A 12270-nucleotide genomic window follows, 5' to 3' on the forward strand; every position below is an offset into this window, starting at 1 on the left:
ACCGTCTAATTTTTTTAAGAAACAATCGGACGTCTAGTTTGAAGTTTCTTCCGTGTTTCTTTGTCTATGTAACATGTGAATATAGAAGCTAAATTTCTATCCATTATCTTAAAAAAGGCAAAGCTTTGAGCCCCAGATATCATGAGTTAGACCTAGAGAATTTTGTTGCATTTTCGCTATCGAATATGCCACAAATTTTGACAATTTGACCCTTTGCAAAAACTATTTTTACAAATGAACTACCGCCAAAACTTATTTAAAAAATGACCCTTTTGTTCAGTACCAAATTGCATGGTGCTGAATATGCGTTGGCACGCTGACTTAGCCTCCCATCCGCGGTGGCACGGCATTCATCGCCGGTTGACGTGGCGCTGAGGTGTCTAAATTCAGCGCCAGGTGATTTGGCGCTAAAAAAAAGTGTCATTTTTTAAATAAGTTTTGGCAGCGGTTTATTTGTAAATTTTTTTTCAAAGGGTCAAATTGTCAAAATTTGTGCGAATATGCATTAGGCTCTCATGTACAGGAATGAGATCCGTGGACAGGAAGGCAAAAGAACCACAGATGATATTTTTCTTTTCCACAAAGTTGCTAGCAACAGCATATGATATACAGAGGTGATGCTGCAGTTACAGGGCACCATGAACAACTGCAATGCAGAGGTGAGCCATGAAAGAAGCAACAGATGCTATACATACAGTTCAAGAAGCCATATATTGACCTGCAGAGTCGATCGTACACACAAACTAGCTGATGTACAGAATCATGTTGTATCCTGAGCGCCGCCAAGAGAATCTCTTCCTACGGGAACCCAAGAAGGGAGCTGATCGAAAAGATCAGTGCTTTGTGCAAACATGTAGAGGCAGAAGATGCAGAGCGCTGGTCACAACAAGTTGGGCAATAAATCATTTTAGAGAGAGAGAGAAAGAGAGCACAGAGGTGTTAAGTGATAAATATAAAGTATGCAGGAACAAATCGGATCATAAGTAAGCTAATGAGGTAAATTTACCTGCGTAAGCAACTGCGGCGCCTGACACCACCCTCCCCAAAGCTGCTAGAAAATATAGAGTAAAAACCACCTGCAAGGTTGTAGCTTACTGTAAGCTAAACAGTGTGTATATATGCACCTTTTATGTTATAGCTCAGGTATGACAGTTCACTGTAAGCTGAACAATATGTACATAAAGCTTGATGTAATTGGCCGAGTTCAATAAAGCTTCCATTATATAAAAAAATGACAGTTCACTGTGAGCCGAGCAATATGTACATACACATCTTTTAACAAGTACTAGGAAAGTTCACCGAAAGCCAAGCAATTTCCTTTGTACGAGATGGTTAGATGGTTGTTGCAAATATAGCTATCATGTCAAACAGCTCAGGCTGCATTAAGATGAAACAAGAGAAGATAAAATCAATTTATCCCTTAACAAGGGGTAATTGATCTCTTTCATTCCTTCTGTTTTTTAGCATCCATGGTGATAGAATGATAGGTGCAATCATGTAAATGCACCTGACCCCACATGTCAGGTTTCAATTTCCACAAGAGACTTAATTATATGTCAACAAGATAGCACTGATAGCTTGCGTCTTAAGAAGATAAGCTTTTCTTTGCTTCAAAAGTTCCTCGAAGAACAAACCTACAGTTAAAGTTTGATAAAATACCTTGAAAAAGAGCTTCTTATCATGTCCAGTTGCAGCCACCCTCAATACAGATTCAGCAGCTCCGATTGTGTTAGCCAAGGATGCAACTATACTATTCGCCATCTCTTGAGAAATCTGCCATTCAAGAGGATCCACGGGTACCCTACATGCAAAAAAAAAGAAGAGAGAGAGAGAGAGAGAGAGAGAGAGAGAGAGAGAGAGAGCAAAATAAGGATAGTTTACATGAACATTCATATCAAATGATCAAACATAAGTGTATAGCTACTTCTAACACAAAATGAGAACTATGAAAGACGAAATGCACATCAGTAGTCATCATTAACTCATCAATCACATAAATAAGCTGTATAACATAGAAACTAACAAAAACATCCAAAGCAAAGTACCACAGACGCCATTTTTTCATTCAATATTGACAGCATACACCACTTTCTATTTCTCAAATATGGTTACCGTATCTCAGTTACTGCAATAGCAAATTAATAACTGATACAGTTTCAATGGAATTTGGGGTAGTCTTGCAAGTAATAGCAAAAGCATGGCGCTTGCAATCTATCAACAGATCCTTCTATAATTTGGTGATAGAGGGATGTCAGCTAGCAGAGCAAAAATGTGTAGAGGAAAAAGGTATGCAAAGTATATTCAAAAGCAGATATACGATGATGTGAAAGAGTTTCGATTAGTGACTATTGCTGCTATAATTGTCAGGAATATAATGTTGCTAAGTATTAAGATTACAGTGGAAAGAAAAGAGAAAGGAAACAATACATTTGGGGTTGGAATATGTCAAGACAAAATCCATCGCTATTATTATGTGCTTTTATGGCTGGTTATACCAACAAAATATTAACATTCCTAAAAATACTAAAAATCTGGGGATCTAAAATTGAATAACTCTTCTTTACTTCCTATCTCCTTTGTACTTTTCCTTTTGAGATTAAAATTGAATTTGTTCCAATGTGAACCAGCTCTTAATTCTTATTCCATGGATGAATGATTGCAATCCCATGTTCCACATTCTTTACCAATGCAACCATCAAGCAACTACTGCCAACATCATTTTCCACTACAAGTCTACCAGACTACCACTATTAGCCTACTACTGTAAAAAATGCACAGCAGCAATCATAATTCAATCATGAAAATCATTGCCATCATCAATCAAAAAAATAAAATGTACAAGCTAAAAGAAACGCCGAACAAGAGTGCCAGAGACATTATCTTTATCATTCAACACCACCTTTTTTTTGTTCAAAACAAAATAATCGCTCAGATGTATTGCTTATGTGAACAAAATGCCAGGAACAGAAGTGTTTAATTGTTGATACATTTTATGTGTAACTTGTGATAATAAAAACAAAGCGCTTTACAAAGTAAAGAATTGATGAGTATGATAAGGAGGACTTGGAGCATGAATGTTGGAGGGAGAATATGCAAAAATGCAAAACCTATTTAAAACCAGAAATATGATGATGTGGAAGAGCTTACGGACAATTGACTATTGCTGCTAAAATAAGTTTGAACCTAGCGTAAGTCAGTCACTACTACCGAACTTACAATCGAAAAGGCCAGTGCAAGTTATGCATTTGGAGTTGGTCCCCAAAAAGAAGTGAAAAAAAAAACACCACTAGTTGTAGCGTTGTACTGTGTATGCCCTAGCAACGATAACACTAACATTTTCTAAAAATCAGTTAAAACCATTCCATTATACTTCCCTGCATCCTTTCCCCTTTCAGGTGAGAAGGAACGCTTTATTTCCTAGTGTAATTCAGCAATTAATCCCTACCGCAACGATCAAGAAAGCACCAAATCACAATTTGAAGTCTCCCTCTTTAGCGATGAACGCATCGAAACACAAATAAGCCCCCATAATTGATATCATCACAAGGTTGTAGGAATCAGCAACTACTGCTGAAATCCTATGCAGATACAACTAATACTAGGCTACTAAAGAGAGAACAAGAACTCTAGCTGTATCATCGAACCAGAAGCATCTGAATCAACACCACCAAGAAACAGCAAGAAACAAGCGCTTGATGGAAGAGGGAGGGAGGGAGGGTTTACTGACGAGATGTGGAGGTGGCGGAAGAGGAGGCCGAGGATGGAGAGCGAGCAGAGGAGGACGAGGAGCACGTCGGCGGCGAGCGACACCGCGCTGGCCCGCCGCACCGCGCAGTGGTAGTACACCAGCCCGCCGCACACCGCGCCCACCGCCCACCGCGCGGCCCCTCCTCCCCCTTCCCCCCTCCTCCCTTCCGCCGCCGCATCGCCGCCGCCGGTGGCCTCCATCCCGTCGCCGCCGGCCGCGCCGCCGCCTTGGACCGCCTCCCTCTCTCTCTCTCTCTCTCTCTCTCTCTCTCTTTTTTCTCTCCTCTCCCACGTGGGTTCTTTCGAGTGGACCCCACCTGTGTTATTCTCTCTTGGATTAATTTCTTCGCAGGAAGGTCCAAATGGGCCTAATGGGCCCAATTCGTGTAGATCCGTATTTGGGCCTGGTCATCTAGCTCCGTGCTGTGGGCCTCACTGGCCTGTTCGTGTAGACCCTGGTATGGGCCTAATGGGCCCAGTGACATATCTCCCAGTTTTGGGCATAACGAGCCTTTAGGGCCTGTTTAAATTGATGCCATTTTAAAGAAATAAGTTCATTTGTGATCCCTTAACTTTACATCGGATCCGATGTTTCGTCCTTGAACCAGATACAACCGGTCCCTGAACTGTCAAAACCGGTGCAAACGAGGTTCCTCGGTGATTTGGAAGGCGGTTTTGGCTAACGTGGCGCCTACGTGGCTAGTTTTACTAGGTCTTTATCCCACGCGGCATTGACGTGGCGTTTCCGTGGCAGTTCGATCCCAGAAAAAAAAAACTATGAGCCCAAATGTCAGTTATACAAACAAAATTAAGAACGCTAGCTGGGGCTTACATCTACTAAAGGACCTCCTTGGTATGCTCCAATACGCAATAGCACATCAAATTAACCTATTCGCCTGTGCTCACATCCAACTCCTCGTGCAGGTGTGGTTCTTTCTGTTCTTGAGCCATTTAGCTTCATCTGCTTTTTTTTTCTTACTAGCAAAAGTGCCTGTGCGTTGCACCGGGTGATTACGGAGTGTGTATATTAACCAAAAGTGTTGTTTGGTTTAGCAAAAGTGCCCATACGTTGCAATGGGAAGCATACAGATCAGAAAAATATGCAATTAATTAAAATACAAATTCGCTGAAATATTTGGTATTTTTAAGTAGGTATGTGTATAATTAAATAAATTTACAAGTAAAGCAAGTGTGAGAAATAAAATGATATGGTTAAATTTTTTTTTTAAAATTCTCCATGATTAGTTACACTCTTTAAAATTTTATTGGAATTTTCAGAGCTTAATTGCTAATTTTAATAATACAAACATCATTTAATAATTATTTAATTAAAAAAGAAAGAAACTACTTTCTTTTAGGTTTGCTTCCAATTAAACATATTCAATAACTATAATTGTTATAATGCTTTGAAAAAATGAAGTACAAAAAATGAACTTCTTCTATTTTTCTTCGGCACGAGGTACCTAAAATAGACTTATTTTGTCCTTTGTCGGTCGGCCCACAGGCCTTATGAAAACCCTAACCCTAACCCTAACCCTCCCCAACCCCCTCCCCCTCCCCCTTCCCCCCAGCCGCTCGGCCGCCTCCCCCACTCCCGACGCCGCCTCTCCCCCTCCCCCTCACCTCACCGGCGCTGCTCCCCTCCCTTCCCCTCCCTTCCCCTCCGGCGGCGCCGCTCCCTCTCCCCATCTCCCGCCGCTCCCTCTCCCCCCAGCCGGCCGCCTCTCCCACCACCGGCGCCGCTTCCCTTCCCTTCTCCCTTCCTTCTCACCGGCACGGCGTGGCGACGGCGGGCTGCGGCGACGGCGGCAGCTTCCCCCACGCTAGTGTCTCGCCAGCACAGCGCAGCGACGGCGGGGTGCGGCGGAGACGGCGGCGACGGCCGTCCCTCCCCCTCTCCCTCTCCCCGTCGGCGTCGAATTGGTGGATCATCTTAATTGCCATGATTCTTATCATATTTGGTGGATCATCTTAAGAGTTTTTACACGGATTCTTGCCAAATATGTTTATTCATGGACCTTCTGGAGTGTTTTTCACTCGGGTTTTTCTTTATGTCTTTTTGGTGTGTTAAAGCTAAAGCAGTCGGTTGGATGTTTTATTGAACGCCGCGTATGCTTTACTATATGATATTCGGTTGTAAAACCACTCGGTTCTTGGCTATATGTTTAGTTTTTTAACTAACCACATAGTCGGGGGCTACACCTAATTAGGTGCATCTACTCGATGCACCCGGTTTTATTTCTTTTTCGCCCTTCACAGTCTTTGATTTTAGTACTCGGGAGGCTAGAGCAGAAGGAATTGAAGCACTCGGATTATTGCTTTATGTTCCAAGAGAAGGCTATTTCGTCGACTGTAAAGGTCTCGGGGGCTACTGTGGAGATTATGGATACCCCATATCTACACGGCATGTATAGTCCGACTGGGTACGGGGTACCAGATATAGATAGAATATCTTTAAGAGGACTCAGGTTAGGTTCTAAACTTGTATGTCAAGGAAATATCCGGGATCCTAGTCGGTTACGATTGTATTTTATCTGTAATCGCATATTCCGTTAGGGATATGGACTGTATTTTGTAATACGGACCTCTTCCCCTATATAAGGAGGGGTCCGGGTCCCTCTAGGGACACGATTTTCTCCCAGATCATACGATCAATAATACACTCGGCGGATCAATCCCCGGACAGAAGTAGGGTATTACTTCTTGATTAAGAAGGCCTGAACCTATATAAAATTCTTTGTCTCCAAACCCATCCAGTTTTCTAGCTTGATAGCCACCTCCTTTTAGTATTGCCGAAATCTTGTTTCGACAGTTCGCGCGCCAGGTAGGGGTAGCGTCAAGTTTTTCACCGACTAGTGCGATGGGTTTCGTCTCCGGCATCGACGACTTCACCTTCCCTCCTGTGCAGGCGTTCCGGTTCGGCAGCCTCGACTTCATCACCAACGACTTCGGCAAGATTTCTCTCCTTGACTCGGATTCAAACCAGCCAGGGAGAGACCAGATCTCAGCCCCATTCGGTATTCCGAACTCGGCCAAGATCTACCCCAAGCTCATCTCGATCGAGTCGGCTCCAAACCACTCGGACGAGATCCCATCTACTTCAACACCACCAGATCAAGACGATGGGGCTTACCCGCCAATCCTGATGAAACTCCCCGACGATCTGGTTGCCGTCTTCACTACAAGGACGTCTTCTCCCGTAGGCCTAGGCGGGATCCGGCTTCAGCACCGATCCGGCCTAGCTTCAGGGAAGTCGGCGTCATACTCCAGCCACTCGGCACGGTTTCGACGGATCAATTGGAAGGCTACTTCAGCTCCCCCGGCATCGACTCACGACCGACAGAGATCGTAGAGTATGATGAATTCGGCTACCGCTACGACAACCGCGACCTCGACGACTTCGACGAAAGCTTTGAAGATAACTACACCCCTCTCTACTTCGGCGTCTTCATGGCCGATAACGAGACGGAAGAACAACGCCAAGCCCGAGAAGCAGAAGCACGACGTGTGCAACAGGAGGCCGAGCGACGCCGACTAGAAGAGGAGCGCCAAGCACAAGAGCAAGAACGGCTGCAGCGTGAGCAACAGGAGCATGAACGGGCTGCAAAGGAGGCCGAGGACCGACGACAACGAGTCTTGGACGCAGGGCGACGAGCGTGAGATCTTATCGGGCAGCAAGACGTTGAGGGGATAGCGGTCTTTCGCACCCCTCAACAAAATGCGGTTGCGGCGATCACTCTCCTTGACACCCTCCTCAAGGAAGACGCACTCAACCAAGCTGATCACGTTGTCAACATCTTGAACCAGACCAAGACCATGATTGCCGCCTCGGTCCCGGTTAACTCTGCAAGCATCCACACGCTGACTGGGAGCCGAGTCCCACATCTTCGATCCACAAGATTATCACTAGCCAAGCCTCAGCATCGCCGGCGCGGGATCCAATCGCAGGAGCAGGGGTCACGACAAGCGATCTGTCCACTCGCCTCCCGAACGACACAGGGAGTGCCGAGTCGAACAACCTCGCTCCCCACTTCGTAGGCGCCCCGTCGATCTTCGTGATACGATCAACTAGCGCCGCGCAGCACGAGGCTATGCCCACCGCCATTCACCGGATCGCTATGACAACAACGTGGATGGAGTCGCTGCCTTTACCAATGACCTGCGTCGAGTGGATTGGCCAGCCGACTTCAAGCCGACTGGAATCGAGAAGTATGACGGCACCACTAATCCGGAGTCTTGGCTCACCGTCTACGGTCTCGCAATTCGCGCAACAGGAGGAGACAGCAAAGCCATGGCAAACTACTTGCCTGTGGCTCTAGCGGATTCTGCCCGGTCCTGGCTTCATGGGTTACCCCGTGGCACGATAGGATCATGGGTGGAACTTCACGACCACTTCATCGCCAACTTCCAGGGCACCTTTGAATGCCCTGGCACACAGTTTGATCTCTATAACATCATTCAGAAGTCTGGAGAATCCCTTCGAGATTATATCCGGCGCTTTTTTGAACAACACAACAAGATCTCCGACATTACCGACGACGTCATCATTGTCGCTTTCACCAAGGGAATTCGTCACGAAGATCTAGTCGGCAAGTTCGGGCGCAAGCCTCTCAGGACGTCAAGCAGATGTTCGAGAAAGCCAATAAGTACGCTAAAGTTGAAGATGCCATCATCGCGTCCATGCAGTCGGGTACCACTTGGAAGCCAAAGAAAGATGCGCCGACTACGGGAGGGGGTGGAAGTAACAATCACAAGGACCGTAAGCGTAAGCCCGAGGAACTTGTTACGACTACTACACAATCCTCCCGACAACGTTCGCGCGTCAACACTTTTGACAAGATCATGAACTCCCAATGTCCGCATCACCCCAACTCCAATCATGCAGCCAAAGATTGCTTCGTCTACAAACAGTTTGCAGAACAATACGCCAAGAATGCACGGAAGGCCTCTAACGGAGATCAAAGCACGTCAAAAAAGAAGGACGATGACGATGATGCCCTGACAGGTTTTCAAGACCATCGCAAGGAGCTCAACCACATCTTTGGCGGACCTCTGGCTTATGAATATAAAAGAAAACAAAAGCTGACCGAACGGGAGATTAATGCTGTTCAGCCCGATACGCCCCAATATCTTCGGTGGTCGGAGACAACAATCATAGTTTGACCGCTCGGATCATCCAGACCAAATGGTCCACCCGGGGCGGTACCCCCTGGTACTAGACCCAGTGGTTCGCAACGTCAAGCTTTGCAGATCCCTCATCGATGGCGACAGTGCACTCAACATCCTCTTCGCCAAAACCCTGGATGACATGCAGATCCCTCGCACAGAATTGAAACCGAGTAATGCGCCCTTTCACGGAGTCATTCTAGGGTTATCCGCTACGCCACTCGGCCAGATCACTCTTCCGGTCACCTTCGGTACTCGGGAGAACTTCCGCACATAAAACGTCTGCTTCGAAGTCGCTAATTTCGAGACGGTGTATCATGCCATACTCGGGCGCCCGGCGTTAGCCAAATTTATGGCTGTCCTGCACTATACCTACATGATGATGAAGATGACCGGCCCTCGAGGAGTCATATCCCTACGGAGCGACATCAAACAAGCCGTCACATGCGACAAGGAAAGCTGCGAGATGGCCCAAACCCGCGAGATCGCAATCGCCCGAGAAGACATCCGACTGGCTGCAACCACGGCAAGCGAAGGGAAAGTGCCTACAACCAAGATCTCAAAGAGTGGAGAAAGCGAAGCCAAGACCAAGAAATTTCCTCTAGATCCTTCTGATCCTACTAAAACTGCTGTAATAGGCGCTGAGTTAGATTGTAAATAGGAAAGCGCGCTCATCACCTTTCTTCAAAATAATAGAGATATCTTTGCGTGGAAACCATCCGATATGCCTGGTATTCCTAGAGAGGTGATTGAGCACTCTTTACACGTTAAGGAAGACACTAAACCCATCAAACAACGACTCCGTCGCTTTGTACAAGACACAAGACAGGAAGGACGCGATCAAGGAGGAACTGACCAAGCTGTTAGCAGGGGGCTTCATTAAAGAAGTCCTTCATCCCGACTGGCTGGCTAACCCAGTCCTGGTTCGGAAGAAGACCGGGCAATGGCGCATGTGTGTCGATTATACCGACCTCAACAAATCTTGCCCCAAATATCTTTTTGGGTTGCCCCGCAATGACCAGGTAGTCGACTCGACCGCCGGCTACGAGCTACTCAGTTTTTTGGATTGCTACTCAGGATATCATCAGATCCAATTGAAGGAATTCGACTGCTTGAAGACTTCATTCATCACGCCCTTTGGGGCCTATTGCTATATCACTATGCCTATTGGATTGAAGAACACAGGAGCAACTTACCAACGCATGATCCAGAGATGTTTTTCAACTTAGATCGGTCGCAACGTTGAAGCTTATGTGGATGATGTAGTCGTCAAGACCAAGCAGAAAGATGATTTGATCACAGACCTAGAAGAAACCTTTGCGAGCATCCGTGCTTTCAGGATGAAATTAAACCCTGAAAAATGCACCTTCGGAGTGCCGTCAGGGAAGCTACTTGGATTTATGGTGTCTCATAGAGGCATAAAAGCCAACCCGGAGAAAATCAACGCCATCCTCAACATGAAACCGCCGAGCTCCCAGAAAGATGTCCAAAAGCTGATTGGTTGCATGGCAGCGCTCAGCCGGTTCGTTTCACGACTCGGCGAGCGGGGGATGCCCTTCTTCAAGCTGTTAAAGAAAACAGACAATTTCCAGTGGGGACCCGAAGCGCAGAAAGCTTTTGAAGACTTCAAGAAACTTCTCACCACTCCACCAGTTTTGGCCTCACCACATCTGCAAGAGCCGCTATTGTTGTATGTATTGGCAACTTCTCAGGTTGTGATCACGGTCCTGGTTGTTGAGCGTGAAGAAGAAGGCCATGTCCAGAAAGTCCAGCGACCAATCTACTTCGTTAGCGAGGTTTTGGCCGACTCCAAGACGAGATATCCTCAGGTCCAGAAGCTATTATATGGTGTTCTAATTACCGTCAGGAAATTATCTCACTACTTCCAAGGTCACTCGGTCACAGTGGTTACATCGTTTCCACTCGGGGATATACTTCACGATCGCGAAGCAAATGGGCGGATCGCAAAATGGGCTTTAGAACTGATGTCCTTGGATATATCGTTCAAGCCGCGAACTTCGATCAAGTCCCAAGCTTTAGCCGACTTCGTCGCCGAGTGGACCGAGTGCCAAGAAGATATGCCCAAGGAGAAGATGGAGTATTGGACTATGCACTTTGACGGGTCGAAGAGACTTTCAGGCACTGGAGCTGGGGTTGTGTTAATTTCCCCGACTGGAGAAAGACTGAGCTACGTGTTGTGGATACATTTTTCTGCATCTCACAACGTGGCAGAATACAAGGCGCTTCTTCACAGACTACGGATTGCGATCTCTTTGGGAATTAGGCGTTTGATAGTTCGTGGAGATTCACAGTTGGTTGTTAATCAAGTTATGAAAGAGTGGTCCTGCCTTGATGACAACATGACCGCTTATCGACAAGAGGTACGCAAGTTGGAGGATAAGTTCGATGGACTCGAACTCACCCATGTTCTTCGGCACAATAACGAAGCCGCCGACAGATTAGCTAATTTTGGATCAAAACGTGAAGCAGCTCCTTCCGACGTGTTTGTCGAACATCTTTACGAACCGACCGTACCAAGAAAAGAAACAGTTGAGGCCACGGACGCTCAAGACATAGCTATGGTTGAAGCCGACTGGAGAGAGCCCCTTATACAATTTCTGACCAAACAAGAACTCCCCCGAGATAAGGATGAAGCCGAGCGGATCTCCAGGCGTAGCAGGCTCTATATCATTCATGAGGCCGAGCTGTAAAAAAAAGTCCATCAGGAATCCTGCAACGCTGTGTCTTTGGAGGAAGGGAGACAATTGTTGAAGGATATACATTCTGGTATCTGTGACAATCACGCGGCTACACGGACCATTGTCGGCAAGGCTTACCAGCAAGGTTTTTTCTGGCCTACAGCTGTGTCCGATGCTTACAAGATTGTGCAGACATGTGAAGGTTGTCAATTTTTCGCCAAACAAACTCATCTGCCAGCCCAAGAGTTGCAAACCATCCCGTTGTCCTGGCTGTTTGCGGTTTGGGGGCTTGACATGGTCGGCCCGTTTAAAAAGGCAGTAGGTGGTTATACTCATCTCTTTGTGGCTGTCGACAAATTCTCCAAGTGGATTGAAGCTAAACCGGTCATCACAATCACGGCAGACAAGGATAGAGATTTCTTCATCAATATTGTGCACCGGTTTGGGGTACCTAATCAGATCATCACTGATAATGGCACTCAATTCACTGGCGGAGTATTTAAAGACTTCTGTGAAGACTTCGGCATTAAAATCTGTTATGCCTCCGTAGCGCACCCTATGAGCAATGGACAAGTCGAACGAGCCAATGGCATGGTACTCCAAGGAATAAAGGCACGAGTTTTCGACCGACTGAATCCCTATGCCGGCAAGTGGGTAG

The 12270-nt window shown here is 46.3% G+C and overlaps 1 protein-coding gene across 1 annotated transcript; it reads right to left on the reverse strand.

Annotated features, from left to right (window-relative positions):
* Positions 1 to 541: 541 nt before the first annotated feature.
* Positions 542 to 4042, reverse strand: LOC127781734 (reticulon-like protein B23). The gene is made up of 4 exons (XM_052308743.1): positions 3728 to 4042; positions 1660 to 1801; positions 1007 to 1076; positions 542 to 876 (listed from the first exon to the last, which is right to left on the reverse strand). Exons 1-4 carry the CDS (start codon positions 3946 to 3948, stop codon positions 761 to 763), a joined length of 549 nt encoding a protein of 182 aa, XP_052164703.1. The 5' UTR covers positions 3949 to 4042; the 3' UTR covers positions 542 to 760.
* Positions 4043 to 12270: the final 8228 nt, after the last annotated feature.

The sequence above is a fragment of the Oryza glaberrima genome, chromosome 8 (assembly GCF_000147395.1).
Source record: "Oryza glaberrima chromosome 8, OglaRS2, whole genome shotgun sequence".
In the NCBI taxonomy this organism is placed as follows: Eukaryota; Viridiplantae; Streptophyta; class Magnoliopsida; order Poales; family Poaceae; genus Oryza; species Oryza glaberrima.

Coding starts and splice junctions, on each gene's coding strand:
- LOC127781734 (XM_052308743.1), bottom strand. CDS start 3,948: ATGGAGGCCACCGGCGGCGGCGATGCGGCGGCGGAAGGGAGGAGGGGG. Junction 1,802..3,727: donor TTCCGCCACCTCCACATCTC/GTCAGTAAACCC, acceptor TTTTGCATGTAG/GGTACCCGTGGATCCTCTTG. Junction 877..1,006: donor CGCCGCAGTTGCTTACGCAG/GTAAATTTACCT, acceptor TGTTGTGACCAG/CGCTCTGCATCTTCTGCCTC.